Raw genomic sequence first — 16173 nt, 5'->3', positions numbered from 1 at the left:
CTATTGCATAACTGTAGACATAGAATGTATTACCTTGTAAAATAGCCAATATTTTTAATTACAGATTAATAACAATGTTAGAGCTCAAATTTAATTCGTTATAAAGAGATGCCTGTCTGAAGTGTATGTATTATCTTTCTGACTTCTGGTTATTTTTAAGTTTGCCATTTTTCATTTAAAAAGACAACTGTATAATAATCACTTGCTGGTGACACAAGAGAAGAACTTGTACCTTTCTGGCAAACCATGCCTCCAGTGGGTTTACCTAGGTATGATATTCCTAAACTTGTCTAAAGGCTCACTATTATTTCCACTAGGTTAAGGAACACATAACAGAAGGCTTTGTTGTTAGAAAACAATTGTATCATGTAAGGAAAATCTTTTTAAGGCAGTGGTTTGTAGACTTTTAAAAAATATTGTGCACAATCCAGTGAGAATTCTAACTTGATATCCTTTTAATTGTTAAAGTCCAACAATGTACTGACATCCCTCCCAGATGAATTGGAGATATGTAATAGCCAGTGCCAAACCACCAATCTCTGTCCACATCCCACACAATTTTTATCCATCAGCTCTAATTTGAGAGTCTCGATTCTCTGTGGAAGAAAAGAGTTTTAAGCTAGTTTGCAGCTTCTATTCTAGTCATGGTGAATAATCAAAGCCTACTTAGTGGGTATTTCATTGCTGCCTTGCTAGAAAATTGTTTCTACTGTATATTAATGCAAATTGCTCAAACTATTCTCCCAACCCAACTGTTATCCATTTACAACCCAATCCCAGTTTTGGAACTGCCAGAGCTAATGTGTGCCATATTAAGTGTAGGACTGTGCAGGAGATAATGAGTTTAATTGTCGATTGTCCTGTTTAATAAATAGTTGACCTTTATTAAGTAACATTAGTCTTTCCTTTTATGCTTTAAACAGTACATGCACTTTCTTCAGTTACTGGAGCGTATGCTGTCCTTACCATACTGCAGTATTAAGGAAGAATATGTGTTGAAATTTCGCAGAAAGCTGGAAGATCAGTCCAAGAAACAGATAATTGAACCTTTACAGTTTGATGAGAATGGAGTAGCTTTCAGTAAAGGAGAAGGTAAAAAAAAAATCTGCCATAGAGTCCGGCATTCATTTCTGTCTATTCAGCAAAGTATATGTTGAGGTTCAGGTTCCTTTTTACTAGTCTGGTGCTCTGGCCTTCTGAAGTCCCATTGATATGCCATTACTATTAAATGGTAAGACCCATTTGTTTTCTTTTTGTACACCATTCACATGTTCAAGCTCTGTTCCATTAGCCATTAAGGGAAAGCTAGCTCTGGAGGAAATATATTGCAAGTACTTTATTCTTCAAATTTAAGAGTTTTCTACATAATTCTATATTTTTGTTAAAATAATTATGTGCCTGTAAGTGCCATTCTGGTGTTCAGTTACTGGCATCTCACCAAAACAAAATCTCAGTAGAACTATGCATCACGTTCTTCAGCTAAGCAGAACTTTGAATGTGTGTGAGACTTATAATATTACTTACTTTGGGGATGGGAATTCTACTGAAGTTAAGTTAACAGACGGCATCTAATGGAAGAAAGATTGTGCAAGAAAGGAGTTTGGCTGACTTCCAGCTGTTTATATGACATGCGTCATCTTGTACATAGAGTTTGCCATGTTATATATTCCAGTTATACATATGGTTCACAGATTCTGGACTCCTCAGTAATGTAAATTAAACCAGACTGCTTGAAATTTCTCAACTTTGCAATGCGATGAAAACTGAATAAATGATAACTGCATTTATTGGTTGCGGGTCACAGCTGTATTACTAGAAGGCATGCATGTCAGCATGAGTATGACTGACTGTTGATGTATACAATATGAACTTCACAACAGATTTTATCCTTGCAGCACATAGAACATTGAACTTGGTATGCATTATAGTAGCAGTTACAAATATAGAAGCAGACACACCCAAGCTCCCAATCCTCAATAAAGTTCCTTTTATTTTACCAAATCAACTATGAGCACCTGAGGAGAGTCATAGAAATGAACTTCAAACACTAAAGATTATTAAATCTTACATTTGTATAAAATTTAGATCACAGATTTGTACAATTCTGTGTTCTGTGTAACATGGTAAATTTGAAGGGTGCTATGGCTCTAGAGTGTATGGCTGCTGCTTCTAATTCCAGCACTGCGTAAAGCTTGGCCCAGGGCACCTCTGTTGCACCTGCATTATGTTACGTATTGGCACAGTCAGTGCCACAGACAGCCTTTAATTATGTGTTACTTCAGCTTTTCAAGACTTCTTTTGGATGAGACTTTAAATTAAAACGCCGTCCAACTTAGTTAGATACAAAAGACCATATAGAACTATTTGAAGAGGAGCAGGAAGTTCTTCCTGTTTTCTAGGCAAATTGTTTTCCTTTAACTAACACAACCGCAGAATCACGGAATTGTTACAGCACAGAAGGAGGCTGCTGGCCATTATGTCAATATTGGTTCTCCTAGGGGTAATTTGCTAATGCCACTTGCACTTTTGGGATAACAATCCAATTCCTTTTTGAATACCTCGACTGAATCTGTCTTCACTGCTCTCTCAGGCAGTGCATTCCAGATCTTAACGACTCACTGCGTGAAAAAGCTTTTCCTCACGTTGCCATTGCTTCTTTTGCCAAATCATATCATATCTGCGCCCTCTTGTTCGTGATCCTTAACCAATAGAAACATTTTTGCCCTATCTACTTTGCCCAACGCTCATGATTTTGAATACCTCTATTAGATCTCCTCTCAACCTTCTCTTCAAGGAAAACAGCCCTAACTGCTTCAATCTACCTACATAACTGAAGTTCCTCATCCTTGGGACCATTCTTATAAATCTTCTGCCTGCTCTCTCTCTCTCTCTCTCTCTCTTTCTCTCTCTCACACACACACACACTCTCTCACACACACTCTCACACTCTCTCTCTCTCTCTCTCTCTCTCACATACACTCTCTCACACACACACATGCTCTTTCTCCCATCATGCCTTCACACCTTTCCTAAAGAACTGGGTGCAATACTCCAATTAAGGCCAAACCAGTGTTCTATACAGTTTAACATAACTTCCTTGCTGTTGTACACTATGGCCCTATTGATAAAGCATAGGATGCTGTAGGCTTTATTAACCACTCTCTCAACTTATCCTGCCATCTTCATTTAATATTTCACATACATACCCAATCTGCACCTCCTTTAAAATTGTACCCTTTATTGTATGTTGTCTTTCTGCGTTCTTCCTACCAAATTTAATCACTTCATATTTCTCTGCATTAAATTTCATCTGTCTGCCCAGTACACCAATCTGCCTGTGTCCATTTTGAAGTCCTACACTATCCTCCTTGCAGTTCACAATGTTTCCAAGTTTGCTATCACCTGCAAATTTTGAAATTGTGCCCTGTACACCAAGGTCAAGATCATTAATATATATCACGAAGAGCGAGGGTCCCAACACCACGACAAACCTTTGTTCAGTCCAAACAACATCCATTAACCATTACACTCTTTCCTGTCACTCAGCTAATTTGTATACATGTTGCCACTGTCCCTTTTATTCCATGAGCTATAACTTGTCCACAAATCCGTTATGCAGCATTTTATCAAATGTAATTTGGAAGTCCGTGTACATCACATCAGCAACATTACCTTGATCAATCCTCTTGTTACTTCATCAAAAACGTCCAGCAAGCTGGTTAAATACCATTTTCCCTTAACAAATTTGTGCTGACTTTCCTTAATTAACCCACATTTGCCAGAGTGACTACTAATTTTGTCTTGCATTATAGTTTCTAGAAGATTCCCCACCATTGAGGTCAAACTGATGGCCTGTAGTTGCTGGGCTTATCTTTACAGCCTTTTTTGAACAAGGATGCAACATTTGCAATTCTCCATTCGTCTGACACCATCCCTGAGCCTAAGAAAGACTGGAAAATTATGGCCAGTACCTCTGCAATTTCCGTCTTTACTCCTCTTTGTATCCTCGGGTGCATTCCATTCGGTCCTGTTGCCTTCACAGCTCTATGTACAGACAGCCTATCCAATACCACCTCTTTATCAATTTTAAACTTTTCAAATGTCTGAATTACCTCCTCATTCACTGTGATTGTGCAACATCTTGTTCCTTGGTAATGGCAGATGCAAAGTATTCATTTTAAATCTCAGCCTTGCCCCCTGCCTCCATACATAACTCCCCTTTTGGGTCCCTAATTGGCCCCACTCACCTTTTTACTATTTATATGCCTACAGAAGACTTTTGAATTCCCTTTTATATTAGCTGCTAGCCTCTTTTCATATTCTTGTTTTGCTTCGCTTATTTGCTTTTCAGTCTTCCTCTGAACCTTCTATATTCAGCCTGGTTCACGGTTGTAATGTCCATCTGACATCTGCCATAAATGCACTTTTTTTCCTTCATCTTAATTGCTAATCACAATCCCTTCTGTCATCCAGGAGATCTGGATTTGTTTGCCTTGCCTTTCCACTTTGTGGGAATATGCCTTGTCTGTGCCTGAACTAACTCTTCTCTAAAGGCAGCCCATTTTCAGATACCGTTTTGCCTATCAACCTTTGATTCTAATTGACCCAAGCCAGCTCCATTCTCATCCTGTTATAGTTGACTTGACGTTGTTAAAAACAGATTAACCAGTTATTTATCTTTCTTGCTGTTTGTCAGACCTTCCTGTCCACAAATTAACTGCCATGTTTGCCTCCAAAACGGTGACTACATTTCAAAAAGTAATTCATGGACAAACACGTAAAGACTCTAGTTCATAGGATTCTAGGGAGTAACATTGGAACAGCTTCTTGAATTTGTTTTCACCATTCAATTAGACTATGTCTGATCTGTAAGCATTTGAGACCAGAAGATTTAATATTGGAAAATATTCTCTACAGACCTTTGTGGAAATCTATGTCAGAAATATCCTTTTTCTCTTTTGAGAATAATTTGATCATGGAGACACTCTGTATCTATACTAAGAACATGCCTTCTTATAGTGCCATATCATGCCAGAATAGAATCATCACAGAATGGTTTACAGCATGCAAAGAAGCCATGCAACCTGTCGAGTTCATGCCAACTCTCTGCAAGAGCAGTCCAGCTAGTCCCAATCCCCACATCCTTTTCCTGTAGCCCTGCAATATTTTTCCTTTCAATTACCCATTTAATTCCCTTTTAAAATCCATGATTGAATCTGCCTCCAGGCAGTGCAACCAAATCATAACCACTCGCTGCATAACAAAGTGTTTCCTCATCACCTTTGCATCTTTTGCCAGTAACCTTTAATCTGTGTCCTCTGGTTCTTTACCCTTCCAGCCCTTCCGCCAATGGGAACAGTTTCTCTACCTGCCTGTCTAGACCCCTCATGATTTTTAACACCTTTGTCAAATCTCTCAATCTTCTCTGCTCTAAGCAGAACACTTGCAGCTTCTCCAATCCATTAATGTAACTGAAAGTCCCTCGTTCTGGAACCATTCTAGTAAATTTCTTCTGCACCCTTTCTAAGATATTCATGTTCTTCCTAAAGTGGAGTGCCCAGAATTGTTCACACTACTCCAGTTGTAGCCAAACAAGTGTTTTATAAAGATTTATCATAACTTCTTTGCTTTTGTACTCCATGCCTTTATTTATAAAGCCTGGGATCCCTTCTGTTATTTTTAAATTGCTTTCTCAACCTCCCCTGTTGCCTTTAGCGATTTGCACATATATACCCCAAGTCTCTGTTTCTGCACCCCCTTTAGAATTATACGCTTTAGTTTATATTGCCTTTCCCTCTTTCTTCCTACCAAAATATATCACTTTGTACTTCTCTGCATTAAATTTCATCTATTCCATTGGACTGACATCTGAGGAGAGATTGAATCTGTTAGGATTATATTTGCTGGAGCGCAGAAGAATGAGGGGGGATCTCATAGAAACCTATTCTAACAGGACTAGACAGGGTAGATGCAGGAAGGATGTTCCTGATGGTGGGGGGGTCCAGAACCAGGGGTCACAGTCTGAGGATATGGGGTAGACTATTTAGGACTGAGATGAGGAGAAATTTCTTCACCCAGAGAGTGATGAGCCTGTGGAATTCGCTACCACAGAAAGTAGTTGAGGCCAAAACATTGGGCAGAATTTTCTGCCTGTTGGGTGGGCGGGCCCAACCCAATCTCCAGCGGGCGCAGAGCCGATCGCTGCCAGCAATCGGGGCCGCACCGCCATTTTACGTGGACAGGCCAATTAAGGCCCACCCAGCTTGACATCCGCCAGGAAGCACTATGCGCTCCCTGTGCGGGCAGGTGGGAATCCCTGAAATTGAGAGTGCGCTCTTTCGCGCATGCGCACAGAAGAGCGCAAATCTCCCTGAGGCTAAGTGCAGCCTCAGGGGGATCGCCTGGACTTTGAAAGATAGAAAAAAAAATTCCCTTACATGTCCCCTCATGTGACAATGTCACATGAGTTGGGACATGTTCATAATTTACAGAACAACTTTATTACAATTTAAACCTTATACAATTAAAACCCTGCATGAAACCTCATCCCGCTGTCAAATGAGGTTTCATGTTTTCTCTATTTGCCGCCGGGGCTCCTGGCGTACCCACCAACCTTAAGGTTGGACGGGCAGGTCCTTTAATTGGTTAAATGATCCTGTCAATGGCATCAAGTGGCCATTGACAGGTCAGCGGGCCCACAGCTGATTTTGCTGCGCCCCCGCCTTCCTGAAAATTTAAAGGGGGTGGGGTGACGTCGGGGGTTCCGCCTGACGTCATCCCGCGTCATTTTACGTGTCGACGAGCAGGCCCTGCCCCCTGCTTGCCGACGGCAAAATTCTGCCCATTGTATGTTTTCAGGAAGGAGTTAGATATAGCTCTTGGGATGAATGGGATCAAAGAATATGGGTAGAAAGTGGGAGCAGGCTATTGAGTTGGATGATCAGCCATGATCATAATGAATGGCGGAGCAGGCTCGAAGGGCTAAATGGCCTACTCCTCCTATTTTCTATGTTGCTATGTTATGTTTCTGTCTATGTCCTCTAAGTTCATCACTACCCTCCTCAGTTCACAATATTTCCAAGTTGTGTCACCTGAAAAATTTGATATTGTGCCCTGCATATCCAAATCTAGATCATTAATATAGATCAAGAAAAGCAGTACTCCTAATACCGACCCTTGGGAATCCTTCCTTCTGTCAAAAAACAACTGTTCACACTAATCTCTGTTTCATGTCTTTCATCCAAAATCATGTCTATCACCATCCCCCTCACTGTTCACAAACTTTGTGTCATCTGCAAATATTGAAATTGTGCCCTGTGCACTCAAGTCCAAGTCATTAATATACATCACCAAAAGCAGCGCTATAGTATTGACCCTTGGAGAACAATGCTATTACTACCGACAACCTGAAAAATAATCGTTCAACACTGCACTGTTTCCTGTCGCTTAACCATTCACATATCTATGCTGCCACTGCCCCTTTTACTTCCTGAGCTTTAACTTTGCTGACAAGCCTGTTATGTGGCACTTTGTCAAATCACTTCTGAAAGTCCTTAAAAACCACATCAACTGCATTACCCTCAAAAACCCTCTCTTTCACTTCTTTAAGAAACTCAAGTTGGTTAAACACAATTTGCCTTTAACAAATCTGTGTTGACTTTCCTTAATTAATCCACATATGTCCAAGTGACTGTTAATTTTGCCCCGGATTATTGTTTCTAAAAACTTTCCTACCACCCAGGTTAAATTGACTGGGTCTGTAGTTGCTGAGTTTATTATTACATCCTTTTTTGAACCAGGGTGTAACATTTTCTATCTCCAGTTCTCTGGCACAACACCTGTATCTAAGAGGGATTGGAAGATTATGGCAATTTCCACACTTAATTCCCTCAGCATCCTTGGATGCATCTCATTTGGACTCTAGTGACCTATCTATCTTATGTACAGTCAGCCTTTCTAGTTCCACCTCTTTATCAGTTTTTAGCCCATCCAGTATCTCAATTGCCTTCTCTTTGACAGCATCATCTTTGGTAAAGTCAGATGCAAAATACAGTAGATCGCGGCGTATAAGTCAGCCCAGCATCTGTCCGTGACCTCTCCAGGGCATCCTTTCTCTCCAGCACAGTAATATTCTTTTTTATCAATATTGTCACCACCCCCATCTCTATCCTCTTTTGTTTCCTTCCTTATCTTTTCTGAATATCTTGTATCCAGGAATATTTAGTATTTAACCTTACCCTTTCTGGGATCAAGTCTCCTATTTTGCACACCATCATATTCCCATGGTGCTATTTGTACCTGCAGCACATTAACCTTATTTACTGTGTTTTGTGTGTTTACACACATGCGCTTCAAATGTATCTTAGACCTCCCGGTATTTGCTCTTAGTCTGATCCCATCTAATACCTTACTATTTCTTTCCCTATTGCTCTCTGTATCCCCCAATCCTTTGTGCACTTTGTTTCTCCTTTCTACATCTATGCCCCCCATTCCCCCGCCAAATTAGTTTTAATCCTCCCTCACACAACTCGCAAACCACTCCACAAGAACATTAGTCCCAACTCTGTTGAGGTGCAACCTCTCTGGCCTGTACATTTTCCACCACCCACAGAATGCCCCAGGAATATAAAGCCTCCCCTCCTGCACCAACTCTGCAGCTATATATTCATCTACTTTATGTTCATCCATATATTCATCCACATATTCCTATACTCACTAGTGCCTGGCACTGAAAGCAGTCTGGAGATTATTACCTTTTGAGGTTCTGCTTATTAATCTTTCCCCTAGCTGACAAAAATTTGCCTCCTGGACTTTATCCCTTGTTCTACCATGTCTTTGGTACTGATATGGACCACGACCTCCGGCTGTTCAACCTCCCCCCTCAGAATGTTCTTGCAGCCACTCAGTGACATCCTGGACTTGGGCACCAGTGAGTCAACAAGCCATCCTGGAATTACATCTGCAACCACAAAATTACCTGGCTGTTCCCCTAACTATTGAATTTCCTATCACTGATGTGTCCCCGATCTTTCTGCCTCCCCACCCCTGTATAGCTGAGCTACCTGTGGTGCATGGTGGCCACCACATTCTACCCTTATGTAACTCCTAATTAAACTTAACATAAGTAAACTAAACAATAAAAAAAAACACCAGCTACTTATCAATCAGCTTCCCTTGTGCTGACATCACTTTTTTTAGGTTTTGTTTAAACCTTGCTTCCTGATGCTCCTCTGGACTCTGGCTGTTCTGCCTTATGCCTGGCTGTCCAATTGAGGCCTCTTCCCAGGACCTGCTCTATATTCTCCCCTGCTGCTCTGCTTCCGAACTCCTTCAAGTCTGCATTCCTAACCTCCAGAATCTCTGATTTGATACTTCAAAGTATTTCAATTCAGCGTTAACTGAGAAAGGACATGCACCTCCTTAAAAAATCAGGGCAAAGCATTTGGCCTCATGGGTGATGGAGTTTTCTTTTATAGAAATGTTCAACATTTCAGAAAAATAACTTTTTTTTGAAGCAGTTTGAAAGTACTTTCAGTTATGAGATATTAGTCTTGGGAGATGAGAAAGTTCACCTGTCTTGGGCCGTAAACTTTGTTTATTCCAGAAATACAATGGATTGACTCTTATTTCGATAAATAGATAAAGTGTAAAATGTTTGAACTTAACACGAGTGAGTGAACAGCTAATTTAGCAGCTTCCGAAAGAAATATCCCTTGGCCAAAGGAGTTTGTCTGTTAGATGTACTTAACTGAGGAAAATTGAAACAGAGTTGTGTTAATAATCATAATCGATCTTAACTCTAGGTCAAAGAAAAACAGCAAAAGCAACAGCCATAGTTCGAGATCATGGAAGTGGAAAGATAACAGTGAATGGGGTGGACTATTTGCTGTACTTTCCATCACTACAGGAAAGGTAATCATCTAATTGTTTCTAGTGGGATGGAACAAATATTTTCTTCTGCAACACTTCGATGTCTAAGAAAACTTACTTCAGAGTTGTGTACGTTTTATAATGGGCAGGTTTAGGAAACACAGTCTAAAAATTGCAAAGCATAGCTTTGTGTTTTGTTTTCAAATGTGATTGCTTTGTTTTGGCTACCACAAATTCTTTTCTGTGAAAAATGCAATAGGTTTACTACGCATATATAATAGCATAGAAAATAGTTCCAGACTAGTGCAGATTGGATTTGTGCTATCATCACAGTTGCCACAATAGAATTTGTCTGGTAACTAAACATTGTGTTGAGAAATTACTTATTAAATATTGCTTGGCATTATGCCTTGGACTTTGTAACATTTTGATATATAGAAGTGATTTTACTATATGTTCATGTCAAATATTTTGTAGGTACATTTAGTGCTACAAACAGATCCTGAGAGACCAGGGATAGGTCTGAGGTGATCATTTAGTAGGGAAGTGGTTCTCCTTCCCACCTTCCATTACTGCTAGCCTCCCCCCTCACCTAACCCTTATACTATAACATCCAAGGCTCTCCTTCTCTTCCCCCATCCTGGGAACTCCACCCAGAGCCACAGAATTCTAACACCATTCACTCAGTGCTGTGAAACCCAAGGAATTCTCCCTCAGGGATGTTAATCACTTGGATATTACTTTGCTACTAAATCGCAGGACTCAATAGTGCTACCAAAATCCATCCAATTCTCTAGCCAAAAGAAAATTAAACACTCAATGACATGATGCTCTTTATACTTTAATGCCTTAAAGGGACACCAGTCAAGCTTACTGTAAAATGAACATTACATAGTACAGTATATGCTGGTATCCTTGTGAAGCAGTGTATCATTCAACCTGTCACAGACAAAGCCACTGGAGATCCTTTGGTGTATATAAGTGTATATGTTATATCTGATGCGTACTTTTCAATCACATTTCAGCACTCGTGCTTCCTCTGTTGCACCTCAGTTTTTATTCCATTTGCAATTTTAAACAATCAGTCAAGAATTGTTCAACAAACTGCTACCAATTTTTAAAAAAAAGGAACCAAATAAATCACTCAAAATATTTTTGGAAGATTGATTTGGCCACTATATTGATTTACCCCTGAGCTTGGGAACTTTGAAACCTTTTTTCCAGTACTAACATAAAAGTGCTTCTATAACCGCAAAATACTGCAGGTGCTGAAAATCTGAAATAAAAACAGAAAATGCTGGAAATACTCAGCAGGTCAGGCAGCATTTGTGTAGAGAAACAGATAATGTTTCAGATCTCTGACCCTTCAACTTGGGCTTGGACTTCCTCAAGCCAGTGAATAGAAAAGCTCAAATGGGTTATGAACTACAATTCCCAGAATCCAATACCTTTTCAAATTATGTGCACTGCAACTCCCAGAACTTCCATCTAAATCCTTTGAGCAATATCACATTTTTACCCTTGTAGAACTGCAAAAACATGTCTTTTTTTTTCATTCATTTTAGCGAGACTGGCCATTCAGAGTGTCAGTTCTTGCAAGCTGCTGATCCTCCCTCTATCCAGTAATGGAAGCCATTATTAGTATTCTGAAACCAATGTGAACTTTTGAAAAACTTTATCTGAGGTAACAGGATGTATCTAACTATATTAACAGGATGTTTATAACTATATTTAAATGATTTTAATTGAAGTTGTAACCTTATATGTGCCCAGATTTATTTATGTAGCTATAATGTGAGAAAACAAGTTTAATTCTTCATCTGCTTCAAGTGACTGAGGAAAACACAATGTACATCATTATTAAAATATAATTATCCATGAACAATGCATTCAATTTTTGCATATTCAGTGTCACAAAATTACTGGTTCACATATTGTAGGAACCAATCACAAAATACTGAACTGTTTGAGTGCATGTCTCAACTTTCATTCAGTAACCAGCATCTCCTGTCTCTAAACAGTGTAATTTCTGACTCACCATGAGAAATGCATTTATATCATCAATATAAGTACAATACTTTTGTTTTAGCATATATTTTCCCCTGTGATTTCCAGAGAACAATTGATGTTCCCTTTCCAATTCCTGGATCGACTTGGGATGCATGACATGGAATGTACAGTATATGCAGGTGGCGCGTCTGCACAGGCAGGAGCTATTCGCTTGGCTTCTTCAAGGGCTCTGCTTAGCTTTATCACTGAGAAAGAGGTGGAATCCATGAGACAAGGTAACTAAAATGTCAGTTTAAATTCCAAAATAGTTTACATCTGGTACCCGCTGGTTGCAAATATTACTACATGGACAGCCTTTCCTTTCCAATTAGATTGAGGCAAAGTTTAAAATGTCCAGCTCAAAAAAAAAGTACCAGTCTCTCAGGATTATTTTTCTGCCTTGTGTTCTGGTACTAATTTTAAAATAGATATAATTGCATGTATTTTGTTCAGTACACTGAAAGTTTGTGGGGAAAAAACAGATAAAGATAAGTCAAATATAAAATTCATTATACCAACTTTGTCATCCAATTTTTGTATTACTTTTGTTGAAGTAAAATTGGTAGCAACCAGTTTGGATACTGGTTGCAATAATATTAGAAATAATGGTGAATGGTTTTGAGCACAAGTTACTGTAGAGCTGCCATTTTAGGTACATCGCAGATTGTTAAGAAACTACATCCTTGGAAGATGCATTGAAAACAAAAAAAACGTATTGAAACTGATCTCTTGCACAGATGCTGCCCCCCCACCCCCTCACCAAACCCTGGAGGTAGTGGATTATTTTTACACCAATGTGACTTGTACACCTTAAAAAGAAAGATGAACATTTATTTTATGCTTTGAGATTTTTATCCAGGCATGGGTATTAATCAGTTCAAAATTGTATGCAGTTCATATAGAAAGCCACTGCAACATTGAACAGTTTCAAATTTAAAAATGATTTTTAACTTGCGACATATACAGTAGTGATTAAACCAATGTGCGTTAGATTCTTTTCCCATTTACATCATTTCATAAAGAGAAGTAAAAATTAGGATCAATACCTTTGGGAATTCTTTTAGCTAAAAAGTTAACCTTTTGCATTCACTTTCTTTTCAACTGCTTGCAGCTGGCTTGCTGACTCCAGATCCTCGTGTGAGAGAGCGGAAGAAGCCTGGTCAGGAGGGAGCCCGCAGGAAGTTCACATGGAAGAAACGTTAATCAGTGGTTTTTCCTGTGAAGCAACCCTGAGGTGGTTTGAAATCAGAAGCAGAACTCCAACAAGACCTGTAGTATGGACACCTGCTCAAACAGATTTGAGGGCTTGCAAGATCATTATTGTCTCAGATCTCAATTTCCTGCTACATGAGAACAAAGTCTACCTATGGTTTTATTTATCTACAACAATTCTAGGAATGAGCCTTTTAATCATTTATAAAAATATTCCTTTATTAAGCTGTAAAAGTGGTATATTTGTTTGCACCGAGAACACTTAACATATGATAATACTTTCCACTTGTATATGTTAAGTTTTGTATAGTTTATCATATTTGTTTATTGATCTGCACACTTCACCGGGTAAAAATGCCCACTTTCTATAATGAGCAGCCAATCCGCAATGCTATTTTTACACTGGATGACAAGTTGAAAATCCACTCCATTGTAATTATTTGATCCTTGGGAACACTTCTCAATCGTTTCCTCTTTCTATTCCCTTTCTCTTCAGAACATGTATGACATTTTCTTTGTGGATCAAATAGGCAAGAGGCATTGTTTGTTTTAATTCTGCTATTTGCATCATTTCTTTCATATTCATTTAGTTTGCTTGAAAAGGGAATTTGTTTTGGTGTCATGTCTGATTACTGCTATCAATTTTTTGCATTTGCTGTACTACACTGTTTTAAAAGTTTTGATTTATACAAACTGTCATACTTTGCTGTTAACATCTGTAATCAGTGCAGGAAGGCAATTTGTATCAAGTGACTAAAATAGACATGAATGGTTTTCTGGTGTTTAAAAGGCAACAAAACTTAAAAACTGGAATCTGTTCTGAAACATCTCATCCCACATTAACTTCTGCCAACAAATGACACAGCTTCCATTGTCTTGTCAAACGTTGGCTCTGCTTTTTGCAAACTTTGGACTTTTCTTGGGAACGCTACCAAAGAGAAGAGGTTCCCAGCTCAGCCAGTGTTGAGACTTTCAAATACAATCTTCAGCTTTTTTCTAGTATATAAGGGGGACTGTTTGACTTAAACTTGTCGATATCATTTCATGTCTAGAACCAAATGCTGCAAAAAGAAATATTCATACTAGAAATAATTTTTGAGCAATCGGGAACAACTTGTAGTGAAAGAAATCTTAATCCTAGGTGTCACCCTTGGCTCAATGGTGACACTCCCTTCTGAACAAGAAGGTCATGGTTCAAGACTACTTCAGAGACTTGAGTACATAATCCAGATAGATATTCCAGTGCAGCACTAAGGGAATAAAAGGTCCCGTGACAATATTTGAAGAACAGAAGAGTTCTCCTGTTTTCATGGCCAACATTTATCCCTCAACTATTACCGCTAACATTTTACAAAAGCAAAATATTGTAAATGGAAATCTGAAATAAATCCAGAAAATGCTGGAAACACGCAACAGGCCTGGCAACATCTATGGAGAGAGAAACAGTTGATGTTTCAGGTCTATGATCTTTATTCAATACAACATTCAGACCTGCTGTGTATTTCCAGCATTTTCTATAATATATCACTAACATATTTGCATTGTTTGAGTGGTTGCTGCACTCACCCACATTAGAACAGAGACTACATTTCAAAAGTGCTTCGTTTTCTGTGAAGCATTTTGGGATATCCTGAAAGACACAATATAAATACAAATTACTTTGGTCTGTCTTTATTCTACACTTATAGCTCAACCATATGACATTCTGTTTATACAAATATCACACTGCAGCTATTCTTCCTCCTGTGGAACTTTATTTGGTCAACATGTGTTCATGGATCCTTGTACTGCATTGTGATCTGTCACAACTATTGGAAGTCCACTAATGTATAGCATTTATCAGCCTTTTATCCTTTGATTGAAAGATCTTTCCCATCATCGCAGCCAACCTGTTGGTCAGATGATGATCAAATGTCTTCAGTTTCATAGAGGATGACCCGGACATTTTATCCCGTCAGTAACTGAGTAATGATGGAACAATGTAAGATAGAGAGTTTAATAGATCTACTGGAATTTTGTTTGATTTACTTTTCAAGCAGAGTGTAACTTTGTGGATTGTTTACTCAGATATAAATTAATTGAAGGGCCTGCACAGTAGAAGAAATAAACTGGGGGCAAAGTTTGATGAGCTAAATGTCATTAGGATATGGGTGATGCTGTAGGCTGTATTGATTGTCCATCTATGGTAGCCTTGGGTGTGGCACTGGTGGTGGACCTTCTTCCACCATTTCAGTCACTGGTGTTGATAACATTCCCACGATAATGTTAGGCAGGGAATTCCAGGATTTTGCAAAGATCATGAAGAAAAGTATTTTACAAGGTGGTGTGTGATCGAGGGATGGCGATGTTCTCATGATTTTGTTCTTTTCCTTGATAGTACAGGTTGTAGAGCTAGACAGTGCAGTCAAAATAAGTTTGGCATGTGGTTCATAATGTCACTAATGCAGAATGCTGTCGTAGTGACCTAGAGGTGGAGGACTTAGATGCTTAAGTGTCAGGATTAAACCAAAACCCCATAAAACTCCTGACTTGAGGCAAGAGTGCTACTGCTGAGCCTGTCACTTAAAAAGGTATCACACAGGATCAGCTACCTCTCATGCAGTGATGATACCCAGCTCTATCTCCACAATTTCTTTCAACACCTCGATTGCCTCTGTGCTGTCAGATATTGACTTGCATGAGTCAAAACCTTCCCCCAGCTTAACATTGGAATAAACAAATTAATCATTTGTCACTGATTCTATCCCTCTCCTTGGTCTCACACAGGCTGAAACAGGTTGCTTATAATTTTGGTATTCTGTTTGACCCTGAGCTGATATTGCCATCATCAAAGCCAATTTCTTCCAACGCAATGTTGCCTGCCTTAGTTGTTCTGTCTTGGAAACCCTTATACCTGCTTTTGTTATCTCCAGACTCAAGTATGTTAATGCTTTCCTCCAGAAAAGCAATTTGTCCAAAACCCTTACTATCCTGCAATAAATCAGTGATCCACCACTGCCATCCTTGTAGGTTGAACTGTCTTCTGGTTCTCCAACCTGTTAA

General features: G+C 39.1%; 1 protein-coding gene across 2 annotated transcripts in view; it reads left to right on the top strand.

Annotated features, from left to right (window-relative positions):
* mrps9 (mitochondrial ribosomal protein S9) overlaps nucleotides 1-14790 on the top strand; it is a 106079-nt gene extending 91289 nt beyond the window's left edge. For both annotated transcript variants that reach the window (XM_078545596.1, XM_078545595.1), the window contains 4 exons: nucleotides 924-1092; nucleotides 9804-9912; nucleotides 11986-12155; nucleotides 13031-14790. In XM_078545596.1, coding sequence (XP_078401722.1) covers nucleotides 924-1092; nucleotides 9804-9912; nucleotides 11986-12155; nucleotides 13031-13122 — 540 coding nt within the window. In that variant the 3' untranslated portion in view covers nucleotides 13123-14790. The remainder of the gene's footprint in view (nucleotides 1-923; nucleotides 1093-9803; nucleotides 9913-11985; nucleotides 12156-13030) is intronic.
* Nucleotides 14791-16173: the final 1383 nt, after the last annotated feature.

Source organism: Cetorhinus maximus, chromosome 7, assembly GCF_964194155.1.
Source record: "Cetorhinus maximus chromosome 7, sCetMax3.hap1.1, whole genome shotgun sequence".
NCBI classification, from domain to species: Eukaryota; Metazoa; Chordata; class Chondrichthyes; order Lamniformes; family Cetorhinidae; genus Cetorhinus; species Cetorhinus maximus.
The sequence above is the reverse complement of the archived record's forward strand: the minus strand, read 5'-3'. Positions and strand labels throughout refer to the sequence as shown.